This window comes from Scleropages formosus, chromosome 17, assembly GCF_900964775.1.
Source record: "Scleropages formosus chromosome 17, fSclFor1.1, whole genome shotgun sequence".
Classification (NCBI taxonomy): domain Eukaryota; kingdom Metazoa; phylum Chordata; class Actinopteri; order Osteoglossiformes; family Osteoglossidae; genus Scleropages; species Scleropages formosus.
Window position 1 is genome coordinate 18,921,012 of NC_041822.1, and position 24,105 is coordinate 18,945,116.

A 24,105-nucleotide genomic window follows, 5' to 3' on the forward strand; every position below is an offset into this window, starting at 1 on the left:
TGAGGCGAGTGAATGAAGCGCACAGTAACTAAGTAACCGGTTCGCGTGGCTGTGATTGAAGGAGAGCGACACAGAGATGCTGAATTATGAACAGAAGAAAAGTCATAATAAAATGAATAGAATAGTGTGATAACTCTGATAGTACAATATGTAGCAATCTATTGTTGAATGAACACAGACCCCCCCCCCCCATGGATTGGTCTCGGTGCACTTGCTGCTTGGTCCGCATCTGCGCTCCGCGCGTGCACACAAGACGCACACACACACACGCACACACACACACACACAATCCATCCTACCCGTGTGTTCGCTGAGGATGAGATTTCCTCCGGCTGCGCTAAGATGATGATGATGATGATGATGATGACGACGATGATGATGCGAGGAACTAGTGAAGCTCAAGGAGGAGCAGCTGCCGGGTGTCGCTCCAGTCCGGCTCCGATCGCGAACTGCCCCACCGGGGGTGCTGGATGTCCCCTTTCCCGTCCGCGTCACAGAGTCAGGGGGCAGGACCGAAAATATCACACACACACACAGGACTGGAGCACAATAAAATAAAAGGTGGAGTGGAAAAACGGGAGGGGTCTTTCACATTTCATTGGAGAAAACAAGACAACCGAAAGAGAAAAGACAAAAAGCAGAAATAATAGGAATTCTGCATTTAATGTGCGTAAAGCTCATAAACCATCCCGCAGTGTTAAACTTGCCAGTATCACACAGTGCTCTTTGTGTTGAGGTGCAGAGGTGTTCTGGGAACTGAGCAGCCGCCCAAAAGTGGGACCAAACATAGTTTAAAAGGAGCATTTCGGAGAAAAAAAGAAAAACCTTTAATCCTAAATCAGAACATTAAAAAGCAGTCACTTGCTTAAAAAAGTAACAATTAACAGGAATGGCAGTGTTTTCTATCAAGCAGGTCCCTTTTACATTTAACCCAAGCATAAAATGAAATTTTTTTAGATGTATTTTTTTTTGGCGGTAGACAAAAGTTACACTCCTACAGAGCAACCATAACATATACGTCATTCTCGTGTTTAAATAAGTGTAAATGAAATGAAATGTTCCTCGTAAGAGAGCCTGGAGGGGATGCAGCCCACCATCTGGTTCATGTCCTTGTACGCATCCACCACTCGGGGCTCTTTCTGCGCCAAGTCACTCAAGACCTAATGAGATCAACTATACCATTACGATCTGCACTAAAATGGGAAGTGGGAACATTCCGGTCCTCGCTGACACAAGGGCCTTTGACGAACGGTAGCGGAGACACGCACCGATTTGCCAGAGTGAAGACAGATGGATAAGACATCTGCACACCTTTCAGTCCTCATCACTTTTCCAGTTGCCGCTGGAGTTTACGACCCAAGTAAGGGAGTTAGTTTGTCTACTGGACATAAACCTGTGCCCACCGTCTGTGTTTTTCCAATGCCAAAATCTTATATAAATAAAACAGCAAATTTAACATGTCACTGACAGCAATCTTGCACTGACAGGGTAGTTGAGGTGTGTAAATGTTCGGAGGGAGACTGACTACACAGCGAAGTGACAGAAAATTAATTTTTATTGCCTTTACGAATGGCTCACATGCAGTAGAGAGGCTCCCTCTTTATACGCAAAGTTGGTGGGCTGAGATGTTGGGAGTATGAGCTCAAAAGTCTTTCTGGAAAGAATTCTTCGTGAACAGATTTGGATACGCTGGAATATTCAACTTTTTGCATCAGATGCGCTCATCGGTTTCCAGTCAAAACGGTTACTTACCCTTAAAGCTGCTGTCCAGCGTTATTACTAAGCGCTTGTCCAACAGACGGATGCTCGCGCGATCAGGTTTGGTCCCACCTGACCATTCCCCCAGAAGGCTACTGTGCTGACGGAGCGCATGGGACCAATGTGTCCTGCGTTGACTGAAGCCCTGCTTCTTTTTCACGAGTTACCTTGTAAACGTGTTCCACGTGCCTTTCTTTAACATCATAAAGACACTTAATCTCCGTGAGGATTTCCTAACATTACAGCTAGGTTCTGGTTACACGACATGGATTTAGTTCCTGTGCGTTACTTGCTCGCTCTTGGAACTGGCAGAATTACACACTCATAATGGGGTGGGTTTTAAGCCCCTATTAGTATGTAAAATCCCTGTGATATGCAAGCAAATGAATAGCAAAGAAAACAAGGTAAACTGGATTATGTTACGGCTCTGCTCTTGTGCCATTTTTATATATACAGGCTTGGGCACGCAGTTTTTATTCAAGAAAGAAAACAAAGCCGTGTGAGAGAGCGAATGAGATATTTGCGAGCACAATATAACCTTTGACGTGAAAGTTCTGCTAATGCCATTTAGGGCAAATGTTACAGTAAATATGGTCGAAAACTAATTTCAGCCCTAACCTATTCTTTTAGTATAAGGTTTCAACCCTGTGGCTGTCTCAGCTCAGGCCGAAGGAATTCACGAGCACCGAAAAATAAACATGGCTCAGGGGTCTGCTGTTCAGATTTGTTCAAATAAGGAGGAGGTAGTGCAGTGGATAAGGATGTGTACTGCGACAGAAAGAGAGCAGGTTGAAGTCCCAGGTTCAGTTGTATTCCTATTGTGCGCTTCAGTGGGGTACGAAAGCTGAGTCCCTTCGGTGGATACATACAGCTTTATAAATATGACGTAAATTTAAAGGATGCTGTATCTAGGTGGGGGGGTGCGGTGGCGCAGTGGGTTGGACCGCAGTCCTGCTCTCCAGTAGGTCTGGGGTTCGAATCCCGCTTGGGGTGCCTTGTGGCGGACTGACGTCCTGTCCTGGGTGTGTCCCCTTCCCCCTCTGGCCTTATGCCCTGTGTTACTGGGTAGGCTCCGGTTCCCCGTGACCCCCTCTGGGACAAGCGGTTCTGAAAATGTGTGTGTGTGTGTGTATCTAGGTGGCTAGATATTATGATCTGCTGTGCAACTAATATATTAATTTTTATCCATGGATTTGTTCTGGAAGCATGTACTTTTCTTCCACTCCTTACATTCTCATTATCAGCTTTTAATTTGTCTTCAAATAAAGTCACAATTATCACGTAGTCTGTGAAGTCACAATCGTCATGAGGCTGCAAAACCATGAGGAACAATCTTATTGACGTCATAGGTTTCAGTGGTTGAAAGTTTTGGGGTATAACAGAATTAATTTTTTTTAAATAAAAGGATAATTCATAAATATGATGTGGATGCACTTTGTTTAGCGTGAAAGGAGACAGAAATAGATAGATAGATAGATAGATAGATAGATAGATAGATAGATAGATAGATAGATAGATCCCACAAGGGAAATTATTATTAAATGTTCAAAATGTAAAACCAGTCATTTATTTTGTAGACACACATAAATTAGTTTGGCTATTTTCAGTATAGCACAATACTGAGATCTCACTTTCTGTGACAGTTTGGAGCGTGGATCAGTATGGGTTGCTCTGCAATGCCATTACCTTCAGTTTCTGTGTCACGCAACGTCGTGATTCCATGTTCCGGATACCCCTGCACACTGACACACACACACACACACACACACACACACACACACACACACACACACACACACACACACACACACGCTGTACTTCAAACTCTGGACAATCACAGCCACCTCAACCTGCGATACCCGTCGTCAACCAAAACTATTGCACCTTCTGCCAACGTATTTACTGCTGATTCCAATAAACATCCCCTCCTCACCCCTCCGTCCCAGCGGAGCTCTCTGCTTTTCAGAAAAAAAACTAATAATAACAAGAATAACTGTTGCTTCACAAAGGTTCAGTTTGTGTTTTTTCCACATCCTTCCATGAGGTCATCTAGTCCCTGATCCACGGTAAAACAACAGGGCCATTTATGACAGTAGTGAGTTACCAGCGTCATCCACATTCCAGGAAACATGTTAAAAAATAAGACCTGCTTATCACACCTTAAAAATATGCTGGACTGATGGGTGCCAACCTCTGTGATGTCAGAGACCAGGTATTTCTTTGTCGATCAAACATTCAGCGTCACCCGTCCGAGTCCGGTAAAATGAGGTAATTCTTTCCTAAGGAGGCGACACTGCGGGTCATCGGGGAGCAGAGCGTAGATATCGCTATCCCGAGGACAACACTGACGCTTCCCTCAAAAGCTCAGGGTCAGGCACTGGAGAACATTTCAGTAATCAGAACGACGTTCGCCCTTTATCTGCAACACGGCTGTTCTTAACACATAGACGCGTTGACGCTTCCGCGTGCAGGTGCTGCTGAACCGGATAATACATTTTAGAAATGACACAAACACAGATGCCCCCCTTGGTCCAAAACCACATTTACTTGAAGAAGCTGCACCTGTTGTCTGGTGGCATTTCGTAACATCCCATCCAGAGCAGCGGTTTAATGTTATGCAGATGTCTTGTGCTTTAAAGTACTTCTGGGTGACATCTGTTACGCTCAGAAAGAAGCTCCAAAAAATTATTTTTAATCTGGCTAGTATTTAAAAAAAAAAAAAAAAAAAAAAAAATCTATTTCTACATTTCCCTATATTACAAAACAGACTCCGAAAAAAATTTAAAACGATGGGTCTGCTGAGCTCTGTTCATAGATAATTGTAATCATTACCGTGCTCTGTTGTGTTGAGAAAGATTTTATTCGTAATACTAGTCTTTTGCCAGCTGTTTAGATGCCTTTTAAGTGATGCTCCATTCCGGCGCTTTACAGCGGCAATGAGGGTAACGCTGTTCCACTTTTACCCATTACCAGGTCTCTTTGATGGCACGCGCTTGCTTAAGTTTCACAGCGAAGTAAATAATTGGGAAAATTTAAATCAGACTAGAAGAGCGCGTGTCATATTTAGAGCCATCCCCAGCGGACTGTCTCGGGATCTCGAGAATTCGTCCCAGCTGCGGCAAAGAGAGGTCGCTCCCAATGGACCGCAATGCGCTGCTTTCGTGTAGGAGAGTCCTTGTCTTGTCACTGACACTAAGGGGATCGGCCTCCTCCGCTGTATGTTCCCGTTAAACACTAACATGTGGTTTGCTTCCTTGCACACGCCACGTCCCTGGGGTGAAATACACACAGGCCGTACGTAGATCAAGGATCGACTCGCGCTTTTTTCTCCGTGGAGGGTCACACACGACCTCCTCATGCCACCGACTAACAGATGTCCAGCAGCCTGCGGCGGTGTGTGTGTGGCGTTGCTGCGGATTCACGCACGAGCCGTCAGCTGTCAGCTGTCACGTAAACGGAGCTATTTCAACCTCGCAAGACCTCGGCCCTTCTCGGTATTCTTGCGTGGGTATTGGCAGCCAGAGTAACGTGTTTCAGAAGATGTGTCTGTGACTTACGCTGACGACAACTTCACACTTTATTTTGACAATTTTCACAGCTGAACATTTGCTGAAGACATTCAAGTTAAGCACCTTTCCCAAGAGTCCAAAAGCAGCTCCGTTCAAGGAATGCGAACTGGCAAATTCCGGCCACAAACCCAGGTTCCGTGGCCCCGGAACGACTGCCTGATTTCAGGAGACGCACCGCCTGCCTCTTACCATCTGCTTGAGAACGGTTGCTGTTGATCGTCACATCTTCAACGTCCGGACATGTGTGTTTGACATAAAAGATATTCAGTTTAAAGAAGAGAAGGACCTCCACTTGAGCAGGCTATCGGTTATTTGTGATTTCATCGATATCTGCCAGCCCACGCAGAGGACTTCATGCAAGTCTGCTGTGCAGCATTAAGAGTGATCAATAAGAGCACAACCCTGTAGTGATGTTTCTTTTCCAGGGGTGACCACATTGCAGTGGCATCAAGCTAATTCTCGCAAGAAGTTAATCCCGCTAAATCAAGTTTGGACACAACAGGCAAATGCGACACCCTTCACGATATTTAAAGGAATGACAGTCGTAAATCGCATTGTCTGCTGTGAATTTCTCTGTAGGGTGACCATGTATCTCAGAATAAGTCTACAAATGAATGTTCGCAACACAAGAGTTCACCGTTTCCAAGGTTAGAGGTATGCTGCGTTACCATGGCAACGTTTTTATACATACCAGTTTCTAATTTTAGAGGCCAGTCAGGACCGAACTCAAAAACAAAGAATAACACGATCTGTTTTACTTGTTTGCGTGAACTTTAGAGGGGATATCAGCAAGATTTTACCAACATTTCAATGTGACATTGAATATTAGAGCTGAGTGTACTGTCTGTTATAATGAAATCATAATACCTGAGCCATTCAGATGAAGTTTCTTTTCTCAAGGGACTACAGTGTGGTGCATGACCACGTGATGCTGTCATACTCAGTTTTGCGTTTACATTGTGATTTACTTGTTCAGAAGTCACTTAAAACATCAGACAGATGCTTTAAACTTCCATCTGTTCCACGTTAAGGATATGAACTGACCTCTTGATTTTGCACCTATCAGGTCCGTTAGCGACATGGACACGGACATGTATTAAGGGTGATAATCTCAAGTGCGGAGTCGATATATGTATATCATTCTTATATATAAGTAAATATATACAGGCTATATATATAGAAGCACTTATATATAAGTGCACAAAGCAAAGAATGAAATGTCGACGTACTGCAAGGAACACAGAACAAAGAGACGGACCGAGTGTTCTCACAAAGACCGTAACTAGTACACAGAAACGTGACTTAGACCGGGCTGGGACAGGGGATCTGGACAGGAGCACGGAGGACTGATGTAGGCGGGACCAGAGCTCGGGACCGGAACATAAACACGCTGCAAATAAGACTTTGGAAGCAAATGAGTAAAGAAGAAATGAGAATTGCAAAAAGGCCTGATCAAGAATCCACAGCTAGATGTTTCTCCTTCATACCTATTATACTACCGGGGGTCTGGTGTTCATTGAGTTCAGGCGTGCTGACGACGTGATGGGGGGTGTGGGGGCACAGCAGATTCAGCTAGTGCCTGCTGTGTAGCGGGTCTGGGGTTCAAGCCCTGCTGTGGGTGCCTTCTGACAGACTGGCATCCCGTCCTGGGTGTGTCCCCTCCCCCTTCGGCCTTGCATCCTGTGTTGCTGGGTAGGCTCTGGCTTGGGACGAGCGGTTGTTGATGATGGCGTGGCGCCCCTGCGTTCATCTTGAGTATGCTTCTCAGGGATCATGAGAGCATCTCAGTTGCAACACATGACCTGGTATCTGAAATACCCCCATTTGCACTCTTCGTAGAGGAATGTCACAAGTGGCCTTTTCTATCCTTCCTTTCTCCTCATTTTCCTCTTTGTCTCATCAGGCCTCCTCACCTGACTTCTTCATTTTGTAATACGCCTGCAAACTGCAGATGGGGTCTGAAGGAATGTGAGCCTTCGGTCTGACCGGACCAAGTCCAAAGGTACCAGGATTGCTGCCTGATTGCGTCCTCTGGTGGTGTAAAATATACATTGCTTTTCCTCCTCATGTTCACTCGCAGTAGATGGTTGTAGGGGTGGTTCATGCCATCGTGCTAAGAGATAGAATCGTTGCAGCAGGAAAATGGAAAACAAATCACATGTATCATGTGTACATCTCAGAAACACTTCAGCAGACAATGAGCACACCAGGAAATTCAGCACATTTTTTGCACAATTTACCCTACGAGGCAGATTACTCTGTGAAGACTGGATGCTTTGCATAGTTGAGAAAAAAAAATAAAACTCCAGGTGTTCTTAAGGGCTAAGAGGTTGTAACTGTAAAACATTGTTTGCATATTTAATTTCTTCTGCCTTCCGTACTCTGAAAGCCGATGACATTATTACTATGGTTTTTCCACATCCGATGGTCCCAGTTTGAAGACCTTCAGCCGAAATGAGGTTTCAGAAAACCTTTAGCCAGTAAAAGTATCTATAAGATGTCATCTGTCCCCAAAGCCTTACAGATTCGCAATAAACCAGGTTTGTTATTTCATTAAATTTGTCCAGTAATTGAAGACTGTCCAGTGTGTTCCTGAATTCTGAAAGAATTACATGAATCAGTGGATGTGAGATTGTGAGATTTTAATTATATGCTGGATTTTACCAAACTGGTGTTTTTCAAAATGTTGGCAGTGGTGCCAAAGAAAAATATCTGCTTTGCGCAAACGAAAAAAAATCCATTCAACTGTAATCTTACAAGGGAAACTCGAGCAAAATACCTGAATTTCACAGAGTGTATGAATAAGGTATAACTGGTGTGAATAATAAGACAAGAGAGACTAATAGGATGTGTTCAGGAGCTGGAAATGACCAGCGGCACAGTTCTATTCCGGAGAACTAGAAAAGTTATCGTTCAGGTGTTGGCCTAATTTGAATTTTACAATCTTAGAATTATAAGATACCTCGTATCCTGAACATGGCACATTTCTTCTGACCTTTGACTTCTATTTTGCTGTTTAACCAGCGCTTGCATCTGAGGCACTTACAGCCTTACCAGTTTTCCCAAAAACATGTCAGCTGAGCTGGGTCTACATGGCTCAGCGCTTCCACAGGAAGACCAGTCCTTGTACTTCAGTCGTCAACTTTATTTACTGATTTTTAAAATGAGTTTAGTGGTGGTAAGGGGCATGGCGGCGCAGTGGGTTGGACCTGGTTCTGCTCTCCGGTGGCTCTGGGGTTCGGGTCTGGGGTTCAAGTCTGGGGTGCCTTGCAACAAGCCGGTGTCCTGTCCTGGGTGTGTCCCCTCCTCCTCCAGCCTTATGCCCTGTGTTGCTGGGATAGGCTCTGACCCCAAAGGGGACAAGCGGTTCAGACAAGGTGTGTCTTTAATGGAGGTCAGTCTCCTGTTTATGTTTCCCCCTTACAGGTGGTCACCTCAGGTCGGATCAGCGTAGGCCATGCTCTGAGACTACTGCGTCCTCTGACTTTGCAGACCGCAGGCGTTGTGGGTTGACACGAGGGGTGTAGAAGAAAGCACCGTTCTCCTAGTTTGACCTGCTCTGAAGGACCAAACTGATTCTGGATGGGGCTGTGAGCAAAGACAGGAAGAAAACCCCATCCATGTCACGTTCCAGCGGGAACCTGAGCCAGTCCGTGTTTTCTTTGTCTCCAGAACACAGGGCAGATGTTACCCCATAACAAGTATATCACAAGTAAATCTGATATCCTGCAGGCAGGTTGGTAGCCTGGGTCATTGAATGAAAATAAAATTAAAAACTGCTTTTAGTTTTTGTTCATATTCTTTCTGTTAGATGAAATGCAAAAAATACTGAGAAATGGGGGCTTGACTTGGAAGGAAATGCAACCATTATTACACACCGAGAGCAGATCTTTTGAACTTCGGGATTAACGTTCTTAAATGCATTCATTTCCTAGAGGATCTGGTTCACATGCATGACATTTTATGAGCTGCCTTGTATCTCGAGCACCGGTGCATGACTCCCATCCCTGGTGCATGTAAGCCAAGTAGCTGTGATGTTCTCTGGATTTGCCAGCTATGTGTGGGTTCACTTCAGTGCAAAGTCTGAAGCACAAGGGCGCATCATTAAACACCAAGTCTGACGGTAGCCTGGCACCAGTAACGTCTCTTCTTCCTCGCGATTTTCAACGGCTGCGAGAACATTTCAGGAAAAGCCAGTCTCAGAAGAGCATTTCATGTTGCTTACAGATACATCCAGAGCATGATGCTGGGACTTCAGAAACAAACTTATGTTTTCAGCATCCCTGCAGTTAGGAAGTGGGTAAACGAGTGCAGTATGTGAGCAAATGCATAATTTATTCTTTTAAGCTGTATATCATACACTCTTTATCTGAAGCAGCAAGTACAGTTTTAAATAGAGTTTTATCCTGTTACCTTACTTACACAACTGGGGTATACTGAGTCCATCCATTTATATTACATTTACATTTATTTAGCAGATGCTTTTCTCCAAAGCAGTTCCCAACGAACTCTATGCAGTGTTATGAGCCCACACACCGTATTCACCGCGGTGACTTACACTGCTAGATACACTACTTACACTGGGTCACTCATCCACACATCAGTGGAACACACTCTCTCTGTCACTCACACATTCAGGCCAAGAGCCATACCTGAACCCCTGTGCTACATTTTTTACCTCTTCACAGATGCGGTCCTGGGATTGTGTGGAGGTTATAAGAAAAGAAAAGCAGACTAACCTGAAGGTGTAGCCCAAAATAAGAGTTTCCACATGGATTTGACCCCCACCCCAATCCCAAGCCCACTCCCTGAGGAAACATTCAGTCTGTTTTCTGGGTCAAACTTGTCCCAGGTCTGCAGCGCTGTCCGCCACGTACAGTAGGTGACGATAACTCAGTTTTCCACACCTATTCTTACTATGCCTGCTGGAAATGCCCACCTCTGCCGTCCCGTCCCGGTCCCCACCGTTCTCACATGGCCACATCCTCGCAGTGTCAGCCAGGGGAAGGGTTGTCATAGCGATGCCGTCAGGCACCAGCTGGTGCTCACATCTGCTCAGGGCGTCTTCAGCAGGGACGGGGCTCTTGGGTTCACACAGGAAACAGAGAACAGTGAGGATGCAGGGTTAAAGGATATGCTGGAAAGCTGCTGGTGACCAAAGCCTGTTTTCATGCTGTGGAATTATGACGTTCAGCAAAAGGTGAAATATAATCAGCAGCTGATATTGTGAAGATATCCCAGCAGCAGGAACCAGACAAAACACAGCGTGATCTTCAACATAAATGCCAGCTTTGTGCTTGTCTGACTTCAGAGTGTCTGCGGTAGGCCCTTCCTTACCTCTTTCTCTAGGGTGCTGAGATTACTTTTGGTTCTTCCCTGCAGGGCACCCGGCCTGCTCCCCCTCTCCCTGGACGGGCTGCAGGAACCCCTGACGGAGGAGTGTCGACTGTCCCTTGAGCCGAGGTCCACGTCACTCCACGCCTGCAGCTCGGAAAGCAGAGCATCGGGTGAGGGAAAGGATCATCTGCTGTTGCTGCCATATGAATACATTGGCTCATTGCAGTTCTAATAATGCTATACAGATCCTGTAAAAGTCATCCTGTTATTCTGGACGTATAAAACAACTGGCAAGGTAACTGCACAGAAAACAGTTTATTTTGCCAAACCACAAGCTCTTTGTTTTTGCATCATTACAAAAGGAAAACAAGCTTGTGAAGTACAGCAGATATCGCGACATCTTTTGATTTGTTCCGAATGGTTCGATTTACCAAAACCGATTTCAACCAAGCATCAAAAGGATGGTATTAGAGCAGGGGTGAAAGCCAAGTTTCTTGTAATTTTTTCACGCAATGACAGAGACTATCGGACCACTCTGATATAAACTATAAAGCAACATTTTTTATTTGTTTTCAGACAAGACCAGCATCATAATTAACTGTAGTTCTGAAAAAATTTGAATTAGTCTGCCATTTTATTACATTTATTCAAAAATGAGGTACAATCATACCACAAGATGTGCCCATTCTTCTTAGGAGAATTCGACTTTATCAGGACTTTCATCTAATACCCCTACTTTGGCTTATGAGGCGTTGCTTTGTATTTATGAGGACCAAATTTAGACTTTGTATGCCTCTCGACAGTTGAGCAGCATGAGACCAGAGCCATCATGTGCTCTTGTGCTGTGTTAAGTGCTCTTGTTGGTGTTACCTGTTGTAATCCCACTATTCCCAAGCCCTGTTCGGACTGTCCAGACAATGCCAGCTTGTTCACTGAGTCTAAATTCATTTGCACTGTTATTCGTTGACTTATTTAAATATGTCTGAAGTGCAGACTTGAACAAGACACCATAGAAAGAATACAAAACACAACTGAAAACCATGTCAGTCACTCACAACCATAAAACTCTCGTCCTTCTGCCCAAACCAATGAAATAATCTGGAGCACAACAGCAAACTTGGAATAAACGCTAGTAAGGACATCAGAACATTGCAGAAACCATATAGTATTATAGAGTAATAAAGATGGAAACTGCTTTATTATGTTGTATTGTGATAACTAATGTTAACTGTTGAAAAACTTTGCCAAATTTAAAGGGATTTTTGGTGATATTTTAGCATAAATTTGGGGCCTGGGAACCTAAACATGTTTTTACCATTGAAACTAATGGCAATTATGTCTTTTATTTATCAGATTTATGAGAATATGAGCATTCACCTCATTTTACCATTTACAGCATTTCATTAATGAAATACCTTTGAAAAAGTGGGGAATTACTGTATACAAGAATTAATGCATCAAAGATGGAAAGGTATACTAACCCATGTTGGTACCCATGGACTTAATCTCATTTTAAAAAAATGATCAGTGTCAGTAGTAGGCAAGTTTTACTTCCCTGAACAAGATACCGTCAAAATCACCTGAAATGTCACCCTAATAAATAAAGATGTCTGATTTTAAAATAAAATTGACCATGGTTGACCATTGCTCTTTTCCATGGATGTCTTTGAGCTGCAAACATAGGGAGCACATGCCACATGCAAACTTCACAAACTCTGAGGTGGATTCAAACTGATATCCAATGAAAGACTCAGGAACTCTGAAGGTACTCGCAGTACTTGCTGCGCGCACACACACACACACACACACACACACACACACACACACACACACACGCTTATGAATGTACCGTTTCTCCAGTGGACATGGAGGAAATGGGACGGAGCCTCATTCTGGACATGGAGGACTGTCGGCTGATGTTGGAGTCTCGAATGGAAGACTCACTGTTGAATGCAGATGCGCAGTCCTTCTGCGGGGGGTGGGAAAGGCAGTGCAGGCATGGTACACTGTCTGCCAGGGTGGTCCTGTCAAGGGCCAGGGAAGAGCGCTCCAGAAAGTCAGCCAAGCACATCATGCCGTGATGTGCTTCAGAAAGGTCTATCAGTAGGTGGGCTGAGTGCAGTTTTAACTGAATTGCTTGCAAGTTGCAGGAAAGTTAAAGGGGAAAAAGGTGAGGAGAGGTACCTATATTTGCTGTGTATGATGGCATAGATGAAAGGGTTGTAGATGGCTGATGCTTTGGCGATGATTGCTGGAACAGTTTTGGAGTATGGTGTCAGGATGTCTGCGTGTCTGGAACAATAAAGCCAGAGTCTTCTTATTCTTCTGCACACACACACACACACACACTGTCAGAAACTGCTTGTCCCGAGCAGTGTCGCAAGGCTGGAGGGGGAGGGGATACACCCAGGACGGGAGACGAGTCCATCACAAGGCACCCCAACTGGGACTCAAACCCCAGACCTGCCAGAGAGCAGGACCTGGCCAAACCCACTGCACCACCGCACCCCCTTATTCTTCTAATTCTTTTCAAATGTTTCCAAAATGAGGATAATAGTGTGCTGTGGTCAAATATCTGCAAAGCACACTCATACACCAGAACGCACCAGTAATATAGCCTAGAACATACTACACACAGGTGGGCGCAGGAAATTACATATCTGATTTCCATAACCTTAACCGTCTTCTGTCAGTCTATCCTCTGTCACTTCTGATCAACCTTATCAGAAAATTATTGGCACCAAGCACACTTGCAGTCTCATCGGAAGTGTTACATTTAACCCCATTATTCGGTTTCCCCGTATCCTTCTTTTCTCATATTCGGTCCGAGATTATTAACAGCACTCATTGTTAAGATCGCCATTTATGGAGTCTATCGCATATGGTGCTGAGCAATAATCTTAGGCAGCATTTGAAAATTGTGTCAAGGAGCTGTGTGCGAGAGACTGTGAGATGCACTGAGTGACTTCTAGATGGTGGTGAGACATCCAAGCAGAGATGGCTGAAAGGCAGGCTGCAGTGTGACAGGCTATATCTGTGGAAGTGGAAACTAACTATCATTTAGGTTTATTCATTCAGCTGACGCTTTTCTTCAAAGCGACTTACAAAGATGAACTACTAAGAATTATTTACCCATTTAAACAGCTGGACAACTTTACTGGAACAATTTAGGGCAAGTGCATTGCTCAAGGGTACTAATGCAGAATATAGGGATTGAATCTGCAACCTTCAGGTCCTAAAGCAGCAGCACTGATTATGCAACAAGCTGTCCCAGAGTATAACCTGTGTTGCAGTAAAGCAAATCTGTAAGAATAAATGACAGGTCAAGGAAGGTGTTGCAGATGGAGAAGAGTAAGGGGCCCAAAACTGAACCCTGTGGAACACTTGTTATGGAAGACTGGGGAGAAAGCAGGGAGCCATGCCAAAGCACCTGGTAAAATCTACTATAGGTAAAACAAACCATTATAGTTTCATTTTATTTCAAGGTGCCCAACATTGGAAAGTTGGATTTTGTATTAGACAGTGTCAGGTGGTTCAGAGCAGTCTTGGGGAAACTGGACTGAGGATGGGGAAGCAGCTCTTCTGGTCGAGCGGACAACCTTGAATAAAGGCTTGTCTATGAAGGACATTTTTTTTTTCTGTCATTTATTGTCTGAGCATTGGGAATATTATATGTTTTATATGATATATTATATATGGTAACGACCCGCTTTACAGCAAGTTTAAGCGGGAAAATGTTTATTGTAAATAGTTGCATTCTGGGTAAAATGTGATTTAAGCATTTGACCACTAGGGCAACTTAAGGGTAAAATAAAGGGGTGACCGTGTTTGTCAGTGAGAGAGAAAAAAGCCTGGGGGTACTAAACAGGCTGGGAAGGCTGATTTGAAGCGCAGGTCCTTGAGGAAACGGGATCCTCCCATTATTTCCCTGTGTGCCAATGTTCTAATAAAACATTTGAAATGATCATTGCCTACAGTATGCGTCCTTCTTCACCTCATCCAAACCCATGGTGCTGTGCACCACTATATTATATATACTTATAGATACATAAGTATGAAATCATCACTGGACTATTGAGTCGGTTGTGCAGCAAGTAGTGCTTCGGCCTCAAGCTGCTTGAGCTGTTTTGGGTGTAGGTTCAAATCCAGCTCACTCTGCTTGGAATCTCTATGGTCTCCTTGTGTCTCACTGGGTTTTCTCCTACAGTCCAGTCCGCCTTTCAAGTGAACTGTCAATGCTAAACTGACTGGAGTGTGTGTGAGGCTACACTGCTGCCCACCTCCTAGCCCAGTGATCCTGAACTGCTGTGACCCTGACAAGTACAAATGGTTAATAGAAGTGTGTTTACTCAACTAGTTCTTACCGAAAACAACTAACAATTGAAAATACAAATACAGCTGGACGTTACTGCAGGTTAAGTAACTTGCTTATATTTACATACATTTACATTTATTCATTTAGCAGAAGCTTTTCTCCAAAGCGATGTACATCACATAGGAAATACAATGAGTATTACATTAGCAGAAAGAGAGACATAGATGCTGATGTGTGATTCTTAAGTGCAGTTAGTTTGTTTCTTTCCACCGTATGAACCAATGTTCATCACAGGAGCGGCTGCATAAAACTTGATCAGAACATCCACAATTCCTGATCGCACACATTGACTGTAACTGCTCGTCCCAAGCGGGATCGTGGTGAGCCGGAGCCTAACCCGGCAACACAGGGCGCAAGGCTGGAGGAGGAGGGGACACATCCAAGACAGGACGCCAGTCCATCGCAAGGCACCCCAAGCAGGACTTGAACCCCAGACCCACCAGAGAGCAAGGGCGCAGCCAAACCCATTGCACCCCCCGATTCCTGATCACCGTCCTAGTAATTTTTTTTTTGGAGATATATATAAAAATTTAAATATAAACAAGAGTGTTATTGCAGAGCACCTCCTTAAACGCTATGCTCCCGACCTTAGAGTCTTTAATATGCTCGAGTAACAAAAGGCCTCTTCAGTAGACACTTCACCATGCAAAACACAATAATTAAATATCTAGAAGTACCACAGTGTTACTGGAAATCGCCAGGAAGGCCATCTATCTCCCAGCAGTACATGGAAATCCAAGCATTTCTAAGAACGATTTGTGTGTCCTAGAAATCCTAGCAAGCAACAGCTTTCCAGCTGTGATGTAACCATCTAACAGAGCATAACATCACCAGCATCGCTGTGAATCTCCAGTGCTGATCAGAAACCCCAAGGAGACAAAGCAGGGGCATGTCTACTTTTAAGGGGGTTACCTGGCTAAATGCAACACTGGCAGGACTTACAGGCATCACTCCTCCTTCCACATAGCAGTCATAAACAGGTAACAATATAATAACCGAAAATGTCAAGAAATAGGCCCTTCCCCTACAAATATTTAGAAGGAAAATGCCCTGAAAAATAGTCTCCACTGTTTTCATTCAAGGATTGAAGAGCACATCACACACCCAGCAGAACTCAAAACAAGCCTCAAGAATAGAAGACATAACCTCTTTTTCTGTCCCAGATCTACTCCCTTTAAAAGAGTCTCTTTTAGGCTTAAATGATTACACCAAGTATTACCCACAATTCCCAGGACTACCCAAACAGTGCAGAATAACCCAGAACCCAAAATCTACATGACCTCCCAAGCAGCACAGCATTACTCCAGAACCTTATCCTGATACCCCAGCTTTACCCAAGAACCCCAGGATTACCCAGAAGCCCCTGCATTACCCAGCCCAGGCGATGAGTGTGACGCAGGCATAGGGTGACCAAGACAGCACGTACACGATGATGACCACAAAGGCAATTTTGGCCAGCTTCCACTCGTTCCTAATGGACTGCTGTTGGACCAGGGTGGATTTTCTGACCTTCATCCCCAGCTGCTGTAGGTCCCTGAATGCACACAGACAGGAAAAAGGGTCAAGGGAACCATCCATGGAAAATGAACATAGAAAGAAGCGATGACAGAATAGAGAAGGTTTGCCATCTAGTGTACATTCCTGTCTAGATACACCGTGCATTCTTTTCATTCCATTTGGAAATATGGGAAATTGGGAATTTTGTCAGTGTCATTTCACTGTTGCCTACCAGCTACATGAATGTAAATCAGAAGATACAGTACTGCTATTGAACACACACACACATTTTCTGAACCGCTTGTCCTATATGGGGTCGCGGGGAACCGGAGCCTACCCGGCAACTCAGGGCATAAGGCCGGAGGGGGAGGGGACACACCCAGGACGGGACGCCAGTCCGCCGCAAGGCACCCCAAGTGGGACTCGAACCCCAGACCCACCGGAGAGCAGGACCCGGTCCAACCCACTGCACCACCGCAACCCCCTATTGCTATTGAACACTCATGTCGAAACTCGCTTTAAAACCACTCATTCTATATAGCTTTTTGATGTTCACCAGGACAGGATGCTCACCTGCTGGTGCTGCGGACAGCCAGGAACATAAAGAAGTAGCAGTAGGAGATGATGCCCAGTGGGAGGAAGAATACAAAGCAGCACAGCATCAAGGTGTAGCTCTTGTTGGCATATGTGGATGTGACATAGTCCCAAGTGCAGGAGGTCATTAGGCCTTCTGGAATATAGGAACCTGTAGGAGACACGAGAACATGACTTTGTGAACTCACCTCCTTATTCGAGCTGACGAAGTAGCAGGGTGTTAGAATGGCACTATTAATGGTGAGGGGAACAGCTACAGAGACTCATTCTTCTACATTCGTACAATGTATTACTTTGTTGCTTGCAGGATTTAGGCTCCTTAGACTGAAGGAAAATGTATCAGTCCAGCCTGTCTCCCACAGGGCAAATTATGTTATTTCTTAGAATATTTGTTTTTGGGCTTGTAAACTCAATTCTCCTATTTTTCTTAAAAAAGAAAAAAAAAAAAGCTAAAAAACAAAAAAAGTCCTGTATTGCAATTTGACTGAGTAGCCATAAAATTAGATATGTAGCTATCGAAAAGCTGTTAAGCCAGTCAGAGGTTTTGTAGGACTTTGGTATATTAAACATTTTTGAGAGTCTTGCCACAGAGAGGTACATATATTATGATAACATTAATAAACTGGTATTAATCAAGCAAGCATTCATCCGGGCATTGAGGCAGGCCAGCGAGCTGCATCCTCAATCAATGCCCCGGAAAACTGCTCACACTGGCTTTGCATGACAAAATTTGAATTGTGTCCAAGCATGGTGATCCTCATTAAAACTGAGTAAAAATATGCTATCTATTTATTATCCATCCATCCATCCATCCATCCATCGATTTTCCTGACCGCTTGTCCAACTAAGGTCGCGGTAGCAATAGGGAGAGCAGAAAAGCCCAGACATCCCTGTCCCTCGCAACTTTCTCTAGCTCAACCCGTGGGATCCCCAGCCGCTCCCAGGCCAAATGGGAGATATAACCTCTCCAGCGGGTCCTGGGCCGACCTCGGGGCCTCGTCCCAGTTGGCCATGCTTGGTATACCTCCAAAGGGAGGCACCCAGGGGGGCATTCTTATCGGATCCCCGAACCACCTCAACTGGCTCCTCTCAATGCGGAGGAGTAGCAGTTCTACTCTAAGCTCCTCCCAGATGGCCGAACTCCTCACCCCATCATGGAGAGTAAGTCCCACCACCCTATGGAGAAAACTCATTTCAGCCACTTGTAGCCGCGATCTTATTCTTTTGGTCATTACCCAGAGTAGACCGACGGGTAAATAGCAACCTTTGTCTTATGGCTCAGCTCCTCCTTCACCACTACAGTCCTGTACAGTGACCGCATTACTGCTGCCGCTGCTCCCAGTCTGCAGACAATTTCACGCTCCCTTCTCCCCTGACTCCTGAACAAGACCCCAAGATACTTAAACTCCTCCACTTGGACAAATTCTCTCCTCTTACCTGGAGGGGGCATGCCATCCTTTTCCGTGAGAGAACCATGGACTTAGACTTGGAGGTGCTAAACCTCATATTTATCATATCATATTAGTTATTTATTTATCTATTTATTTACTATAATGTCGACTACCCAAAATCTACTACGGGCTGGTGTCCTGTACAGAGTGCAGCCCTCCTAGCTAAACCACCCATTGAGAAGTGACCCTGATAAGGACAAGCTGTTAAAAAAAGTGATACATTCTGCATGATCACATACGATGTAAGACATACAGTGTGTAACATGTTACAGTTGTGCTGCTATTTCTCGGATTGCTTTTCTGAAGGAATAACTATAATACAGGAAATATCTGGCTAGCAGTTATTGCAGTAGAATACTGCTGCGAAGTGGAAGTTGGTCTCTGGGACAATATCAGAGACCTCTTGGTTTATATATGAAATGAGAGATTGTCTGCAAGTACAGACATCTGTTCTGGTCTGAATTAGGTGCTTTATGTTGAGTTTAAGTAAAACATCTGTTTATTTGTTTCTGTAGAAATCTAGCTGATCCTTGACTCGTACACATTATTCCACTATGTGATATTAAACTCATAAAGGTCGTGCACACCCAGAAGCTGTCTACAGTAACCGAAAAAAAAAACCTAAAAAAAACTGTGTCACATTTGATCTGAACTTGGAGTTCCGCGAAGAAGATTTTTGAATGGTTCCACATTCAAGGGGACAAGGGACTCAACACGTACTCCAACCCAGGAGAGGAGCCAGGCTCCAGGCCAGTGAGTAGATCCAGACCAGGGAGACAAGCAGTGCAGTGCGCCGTTTCGATGACCACTGCAGCGCCTGCAGAGGCCTGGTGATCACCAGGTAGCGCTCCAGTGAGATGGCCAGCAGGCTGATCATGGAGGTGATCCCAAAGAGAGCCCCGCAGAAGGCATACAGCTTGCACCCTGAAGACAGATTCACAATGCTGACATTAGCACAAACACCCCCACCCCACCACAGCCCAGCCCAACCCAACCGATGGGGAGAGAGAGCAGAAGAAAGGGCAGCATCATTACCGAGTTCTCCGAACACCCACTCCTTGTACAGACAGTTGATGAAGAAGACGGGTGACTGCGTGATGGCCATGAGGAAGTCGCTCACTGCCAGGTTCACAATGAAATAGTTGGGCAGCGTCCGTAGCCTCTTGTTACTGGTCCAGGAGGGAGGGTAGAGGACAGAAAGAGAAAAAAAAATATGTGGGAAGTTAGAGAAGGACTTCCCAAAGTTCCCCCTTGACACTCAAGGCCTGTGTTATGTCACCCCTATGAGAAACCTGCTGACCAAGGGAATTCTAAATAATGTTTTTTGTTTCAGCAGGAAAACCACTGGTTTATCTAGCTAGTCTATCAGGTAGATCTTACAGGGTGGTCTATGGAGGCCCCCTGTTTTCTCCTCAGCCTCTCTCTGGTGTTCCACAGGGCTTGGTGCTGGGCCCCTTACGCTTCTCCATCTGTGCCTCTTCCCTCGGCTCTGTCAGGAATTCTCCTATTGCTGTTGTGACAACAATACCCAACACTTTTTTTTTTGTTCCGCCTGCAAGTATAGATGCTCTCTCACATATTGCTGCCTGCCCACTGGGCATCTTTTAGGATGAAAGATCACCATCTAGAATTCAACCTCACCAACATCAAGATCCGCCACCTCTCAGCTGGTGACTATCACGTTCAGTAAAATAAACTGTTTGACCTACCAGTTCCCAAAACCCAACAGTTTTAAGGCTATGAATTCAAAAATTGTTTGCTTTAAAACACTCATCCAGTGAAAAAGGATGATTTGACCTTGTATGGAACTGAAAACAATATAAAAATATTAAAACAAGGTTTTAGCAGGAAAGGGGGTGCGGTGGAGCTGCGGAGCAGCGGGTTCGGCCGGCTCCTGCTCTCTAATGGGTCTGGGGTTCGAGTCCCACTTGGGGTGTCTTGTGATGGACTGGCATTCCAATCTGGGTGTGTCCCCTCTCCCTCCAGCCTTGTGCACTGTGTTGCCGGGTTAGGCTCCGGCTCACCGCGACCCTGCTTGGGACAAGCAGCATCAGCCAATGTGTGTGTTTTGCAGAATCACTGTATGGTAGCAGAATCATTAAAATAATTTTAAAATCAACAGCACAAAACTGGAAAAATTCATCACAGCAGCTGAAAGACTTTGAGGAAAGCCCCCAGGGTATTAATTAGAAGCAACCACGCGAAGCACTTATACGCTCAGTTCCGAATATTGCTTAACGTCATTGTTGCGTCAGAAATGAGAGCAACCAAATGCATGAGCAGCATTGCTCCTCGCTTTGCACATTCTAAGACATTCAGAGTCCACCTGTACATTTTACCTCATCCTGAGAACAAGCCTTCCTTTAGACTTCTTCTGAGTTCAGTGATGTTGAATGATTAATTTCTTCATTAATACTCTAATTGTCTGACTGCACTTCATTATATCCTGATCTTGAAATACGTAGTGAAGATATCTCCATTACGCTGTGCGGAACAGTAGCGGAAACCAAGAACGCTGTCTTTCCCCAAACTGCATTATTTTAAAATTCCTTATGAGTTTTCAGAAAGCATTCATTTTCCTTCTACAGCCATTTCTCTTCTGCACACGAGGTCAACAGTTCTGGAGGGAATTAAACATGAATTTTCCATTACTTTGATTGCAGTTTAAACCCGTTTCTCTCTCTTTACTCATTAATCCCCCCCCAATCCGTAATTCTCTAATTGAACCCTTAACCAATCAAAGCACACGCAGTTGCCCAAAACCCAGCAGGAGTCTGACCGAGGAACGTCTATAACAACCTGTTTGTATCCCAGCCGTACGCCGGGTTATGAGGAAAGACGGACAGAAGGGCACCGGGAAGCATGTGCTCCGTCAGATGTAAGAACGGTTGGTCCAACTTTGAGCGTCTTTCACTGTTAATCCAAAGCGAACTCCACAATAAAACGCAGCTCTCATTGAGTCCGGCCGGGTTCCACTGCTGTCCAGGAAACAACGCCCCCCGTCCGTCCACGGTGGTACAACGGGAAAAGAAACGTTTGTCGCTCAGGACTCTAGTCTGTTGACAGCAAACCTGTCATGTTTTTTTACAGTAGGACAAAACACTTGAAGAGCGTAAAAGTGGAATACGCCAGTGACTGAGAGGATGGAGGCGCCACCGTTCGCAGCGTGCGCCAAGACTGGACAGGTGGTGAGGTAGGCTGGTCGGGTAGTTGACCGCATCCACCGAAAGTGCGTCGCAGAGGAGTATGTGGGAGGGGGCTCTTGGAGGGGCCTGGGATTATTTGACATGCATTTATTGCTGCGATAAACTGCCTGCTGTCAGCATAGCCGGTTTGTGAATGATACTGTAAATAACCCGTATGCAAGCGCAGAATTATGAACGCTAGTTTTCCTGCAGGGAAAAAAAAAACCCTTGTAACAGGCAGTAAGAGTCTGTGAATTACACTGCTGCTCTACTACAGGACTGTGGTAAACACTGTGCGTGACATTTTCATTAGCACTGCTGTCTGCTCACATGGAAGAAGTTCCATTTCTTTGTGTGCCATATTTAATCTAATATCCCCAACATCTTCCCGGACTTTAATTCCCTAGAAGAAAAGACTATTTGGGGTAAAAGGATATTTCCATTAAAGTTATCAAATCGATCTTTGTTACTGCAGCTGCGCTGACCTTTGACGTTGCCAACAGCGATGAAGTGTTGTCGGTTAAATTTACCACTTTCCAGTTTGGATTAACACCAAGCTTACGTTGCCGTAAAAGGCACCGCCTACAGGAAAAACTTCTTGGGGCGGAAGACCAATTTCAGAGATATTGATAAAGCTATTGCCATTTAGCGTCGAAAATCAAATGAACTGATTCTATTACAAGACAGAATCTCATTTCATATTTCCAGCAAAAACCAATGAAATTCCGCATCCTCCCGAAGCGCAGACCCACTTCGGCTCGTTCCCTTTATCCTAAACCAGACTAGTCCGATGGCCTCGAAATCATTTGAGAGCTATTATAATAATCTCGAGCCAGCGGCGATGTAAGAACTGTGGGAACGGCACCCTGTCCGCGTCTCGAAGGAACATCTGCGCGAAGGCACGTCGTCAGGGTACCACGCCCAGAGAAGAACATGCGGCACATCACGCTGCCGAAGCCCACGGCGGCACACGGGGCGGAACCGGGGCTGCTTGTCACCGCTCGTCTGTGTCAAACCATCATCCCCTGGCAGCGGGGAGAGAAACTGAGTCGCCTGTCCCGGTAGAGCATCAGCGCACAGTCATCTCTGCAAAGGACCTTCCTTTCTCAGAAGGCTTCTTGGATCAATATAGACCAAAGCGAACACAATTACCTTGTTTTTATTACATAAGAAAAGCGAGGCCCTGCACATGTGACCCGACGAAAACAAAACGTCAGAACACTATATATAAGACAGAATAATGTAAATTCAGCATCGGTGGAGCACAGATTGATGCTTGGTGAAGCGAGAGCAGTTCGCTTGAAAACGAGGACACCACCACAGCGCAGTGTAACCCTCCAGTAAGGGCGCTGAAAGGAAAGCAAACGTGCACGTGCTGAGCTTCCCGCTTTCGAGTAACCTTCGATCTGAGTTGCTTTCACAGTCTGCCGTTAGTTATAATAGCGGGAGGGGCTGGAATTCGGCTTGGCCCGATAGCGCACGCGAGCATTAAACGATGGGAGCGAAGCCCCGGCAGAACGTCGACCCGCACGAGCGTCCGGAGCCTGTCTGCAAGCGGAAGGAGAAAGTGCTGACACTAAATACGAGAGAAAGGCTGAAAAACAGCCACAGAATGACTGTCCGAACCAAGGTGAGACTGAGGAACTAACGGGGCAGGGCGTAAATCACGTAGCACCTTGTTAACACAGATGAGAAATACGGCAAAGCGGCTCCTGCGGGAACCGCAGAAGCCGAACGGAGCCTGTCCCTCGAAGCATCCGGCGGCGGGATGCTGGGCGGAAGCAGTTTGCAAGTTAATTCTGCTTAGTTGTTCCGTGACTGCGGTGAGAATCCAGGAATGTCGTGACCTTGCTATGTACCGCGTCAATTTACCGCGTGTCTCAAAATGAAGCTCGAAGGAGCTGGAAGAAAATTGTTTTCCGATATCGATGAAGTCATTAAGTTTATGCGATGAACTTTAGCTCAGCACGACAGCACAGAAGCTCCATCCCTCCCCCTTTCCCCCTTTCCCCCTTTCTCCCTTTCTCCTCGCTCAGCACGCAGCTCTCACAGCTGGAGCTCCCGAGGAGTGCCGCCCGGCCGCCTACCTGCAGAAGGCGAACAAGACCAGGGCATTGCCCGCTATCCCTAAGGTGCCGATGATGAACACAAAGAAGGCCACCAAGTAGTGCGCGTAGTCCGGGACGTCCACCTTGCGGGAGAAGCTGCGCTGAGCCTCCATATCAGCGACCCACCCTGGGGGGGCTCCAAGTGGCCCGCATAAAACCGCTGTCCTCGGCCAGCCCTACAGTAGCACCTACTGCCGCTCGCTGGCCCTGTCTCTCGGTAACGTACTGGCA

At 45.5% G+C, this 24,105-nt stretch overlaps 2 protein-coding genes across 2 annotated transcripts in view; both read right to left on the reverse strand.

Moving 5' to 3' along the window:
* Positions 1-629, reverse strand: part of pdlim5a (PDZ and LIM domain 5a) — a 74,619-nt gene extending 73,990 nt beyond the window's left edge. Inside the window, exon 1 of the mRNA XM_018758378.2 lies at positions 300-629. The gene's annotated coding sequence lies outside the window, so the exon portion shown is untranslated. The remainder of the gene's footprint in view (positions 1-299) is intronic.
* Positions 630-9,913: 9,284 nt separating this feature from the next.
* On the reverse strand, positions 9,914-24,080 carry opn4xb (opsin 4xb). Its single transcript, XM_018758313.2, has 9 exons — positions 23,854-24,080; positions 19,617-19,750; positions 19,302-19,505; positions 17,110-17,281; positions 16,412-16,573; positions 12,849-12,956; positions 12,514-12,688; positions 10,665-10,808; positions 9,914-10,410 (listed from the first exon to the last, which is right to left on the reverse strand). Exons 1-9 carry the CDS (start codon positions 23,985-23,987, stop codon positions 10,165-10,167), a joined length of 1,479 nt encoding a protein of 492 aa, XP_018613829.1. The 5' UTR covers positions 23,988-24,080; the 3' UTR covers positions 9,914-10,164.
* Between the last annotated feature and the right edge of the window lie 25 nt (positions 24,081-24,105).

Excerpts from the sequence above, each read along its gene's own strand:
- opn4xb (XM_018758313.2), bottom strand. The coding sequence starts at position 23,987 with ATGGAGGCTCAGCGCAGCTTCTCCCGCAAGGTGGACGTCCCGGACTAC. Across the intron at positions 19,751-23,853 it reads GTCTTGTTCGCCTTCTGCAG|TAACAAGAGGCTACGGACGC; the intron begins GTAGGCGGCCGG and ends CTCCTGGACCAG. Across the intron at positions 17,282-19,301 it reads GGCTCCTCTCCTGGGTTGGA|GTTCCTATATTCCAGAAGGC; the intron begins GTACGTGTTGAG and ends TGTCTCCTACAG.